Source organism: Triticum aestivum, chromosome 3A, assembly GCF_018294505.1.
Source record: "Triticum aestivum cultivar Chinese Spring chromosome 3A, IWGSC CS RefSeq v2.1, whole genome shotgun sequence".
Classification (NCBI taxonomy): domain Eukaryota; kingdom Viridiplantae; phylum Streptophyta; class Magnoliopsida; order Poales; family Poaceae; genus Triticum; species Triticum aestivum.
The window spans coordinates 480,556,568-480,559,745 of NC_057800.1; the positions used below are offsets into that span (position 1 = coordinate 480,556,568).

Genomic DNA, 3,178 nt, shown 5'->3' on the forward strand with positions numbered 1-3,178 from the left:
GTTGTTAGCATGGCAAGAGGTGAAGCATAATAAAAACTATCTATCTAGGCAAGTTTAAATGAGGCCGGAACAACAAAACAACAAGTCCGGAAACTCCTCATGTGCATATATTAGGTTTGGTACTGATCTGCCCTAACACAATATTTGAGTTGTTAAACATGCAAGGCAAGTACACCATGTTAAATTAGGCATTTTTCTACCCCATTTACATATAAAGTTTATTTAAAACCGAGCTACGGTTATTAAGTTATGAATTAAATCATTTTAGCAAGTTATTTAAGCAAATTTAAAAAAACAGCATTTTTAAACATTTTAAACATAGATGAAAGTGGCAAATTATTAATCTACACGAAAATCTAAGCAAGTTTCATATATTAAGTTTTTACATGTGATGCTTAGTTTGTGAGTTAAAGTATGCATGAAGTCTAGGGGGTTCTTTGTAAAACTAGCAGTTCTCTGATAATTAGCAAAATCGTTCAGGAAAAAAAACAGGCACTCGGGCCGGAACTGAACAAGAAGCCCAACAAGGAAGGGAAAAAAAAGAGGGGCGCAGGGCAAACCACCATGGGCCAAGGCCCGCTGGATCTGGCCAAGAGGAGCTGGGTCTGGCGCGCGAGACAGGCCCAGGCGCGGTTCACCGAGCGGTCAACAGGCGCGGCGTGCGCTCGAACGGCTCGAGACAGAGGCGCCGTCCTCCTCTGCTCGACAGGAAGCAGGCGCGGCAGCGCTGAGGACTCCGGCGAGCGTGGGGCACAACGGGATGGCGCGAGGAGGCGCCTGGGTCCAGATCCTACTAGGGGAGGTGCGGATCGGGTCTCCGAGTAGGGAAACGTGCTACCAGTCCATGGCTGCAGCTGTTGCCTGAAGAAAAGACAGGGAAGAAAAATTCAGAGGGGAAAAACGCGGACGGGAAGAAGGGAGAGACGACAGGGAGATGGGAGAGAAAAGGAGCAGGGCACGGCCTCTCGATGCTTCGGGAGCTGTGGCTGCTCACCTGCGCGGTCGGAGGTGAGGCTGCTGGGGGTACGTGGATGAGGAGGCAGGAGACGGCGCGACGTGCGCTCGGGCATGAGTAGAGGCAATGGTGGGGGCGCGGTTCAGACGAAGCAAGAGGCAACAGAGATGGGGCTTGAGCTCGAGACGAACAGAGGGACGCCGGCCTTGGCGTGACGGCAGCGGTGCGAACGAACGGGACGGGGAGGAGGCCGTGGAGGTCGAGGAAGACTAGGGCGAGCAGTTGCTGGTTCGGTGTGCTCCGGCGAGCGGCCACTGGTCGCTGGCACGGTCGGAGACGAGTCTGCAGGGGGTGGAGGAGCTTGGGCAGGCGACGACGGCCTGGACCTTGGGACGACGGTTGCAGCTTGTCGTTCGACGCAGGGTGAAGCAGAGGAGGCAGGAGTCGCGTCGGACAAGGAGACGAGGTGGTAGGGCGGCGTGGTCTTGTAGGTGAGGAGGGACTCCGGCGACGTCGATTCCCGGGACGGCTCGGATCAGCGACCGAGGTGAGCTCCAAAACCATGGCGGGGACGATGGGCATCGGGGAGAAGGGGCTTGTGGGCGCGCTGGATGCCTGCGGGGCTTCCATGCTTGATGAGTCGGATCGATGGGAGGAGGTGGTTGGCCAGAAGCTGAAAACGAGGGAAGTGGTCGGAGGCTTCGGGGGCGGAGAGGTGGATCTGGGAGGATCCCGATGGAGATGGTGATGGAGATGGTGAGTGGGTGGCGGCGGCGCGATGGGAAAAGATGGATGGGACAACTCTTAGGACTAGGGTTTGAACGCATATATACATCGCGTGGATTAGATTAGGGGCTACCTCGTCCCTCCGATCGTAATCGGGCGGGCGAGAATAAATAGCTTAGGGGAACCCAACAAAGAATTGAAGATGTTTTGTAGATGTTTGGGGATGATCCGGATCCAACGGTGACGACTACCCGATTCGGGTTCGGGTGAGTCTCGGACACGCGCGAGGGGTCGATGCACTGAGCAAAGAGGGGTTTCGGACCGTGCGATCGCAACGGATGGCTCCGGACGCGAAGAGGGGTAGGTGGATGGACTAGGTGGGCTGTGGCGAGGCTGAGAGGAGAGAAGAGAGAGAGGGGGGGCCCGGCAGCAGTTTCCGGAGACCGAGAACGTCCGACGTTAGACCGCCTATAATGCCGCTATAGTTTAACGGTTGGGCTATCAAACGAACTCCGAATGCGATGAAACTTGGCAGGCGGCCTATCTACACTATAATAAGACCGCACGCCAACTCTCAACCCATCCCGAGAACATTTTCCGGCCACTTATAAAATACTATTTCGAACATGCCGCGAGCGCGTGCAAGTGTGACTGGAGTCAGAACGGGCAACGAAAAGAACGGGGATACCGGGACGGATGAAAGTTTTGAAAACATGATGATGCAATGCACATCATGACATGATGAAATGCAACACGCAGGCAAAAGACATGGCAACAACGGCGAATAACTGGGAGACACCTGGCGCATCGGACTCGGGGCGTTACATCGAAGTAGGGGGAGGGGCGCGCGGTAGAGATATTAGCATACGGTAACCCGAAAGTTGTTCAGAGTCCCGGATGAGATCCCGGACATCACTAGGAGTTCTGGAATGGTCCGGAGGTGAAGATTTATATATAGGAAGTCAAGTTTCGGCCATCGGGAAAGTTTCGGGGTAATCGGTATTGTACCGGAACCACCGGAAGGGTCCCGGGGGTCCACCGGGTGGGGGCACCTATCCCGGAAGGGCCCCATGGGCTAAAGTGGGAGGGGAACCAGCCCCTAGTGGGCTGGTGCGCCCCCCCTTGGGCCTCCCCCTGCGCCTAGGGTTGGAAACCCTAGGGGTGGGGGGCGCCACCCTTGCCTTGGGGGGCAAGGCACACCCTTGGCCGCCGCCCCCCCTAGGAGATTGGATCTCCTAGGGCCGGCGCCCCCCTAGGCACCCTATATATAGTGGGGGGAGGGTAGCCGCACCCAAGCCCCTGGCCTCTCCCTCTCCCTCCCGTGACACTCCTCCGTCTCCCTGCGCTTGGCAAAGCCCTGCTGAGATCACCGTTGCTTCCACCACCACGCTGTCATGCTGCTGGATCTTCATCAACCTCTCCTTCCCCCTTGCCGGATCAAGTTGGAGGAGACGTCTTCCCAACCATACGTGTGTTGAACGCGGAGGTGCCGTCCGT

At 56.3% G+C, this 3,178-nt stretch overlaps 1 protein-coding gene across 1 annotated transcript; it reads right to left on the bottom strand.

The window, feature by feature from the left end:
* Positions 1–206: 206 nt before the first annotated feature.
* LOC123058457 (uncharacterized) lies at positions 207–1,742 on the bottom strand. The gene is made up of 2 exons (XM_044481177.1): positions 995–1,742; positions 207–861 (listed from the first exon to the last, which is right to left on the bottom strand). Exons 1-2 carry the CDS (start codon positions 1,583–1,585, stop codon positions 835–837), a joined length of 618 nt encoding a protein of 205 aa, XP_044337112.1. The 5' UTR covers positions 1,586–1,742; the 3' UTR covers positions 207–834.
* Between the last annotated feature and the right edge of the window lie 1,436 nt (positions 1,743–3,178).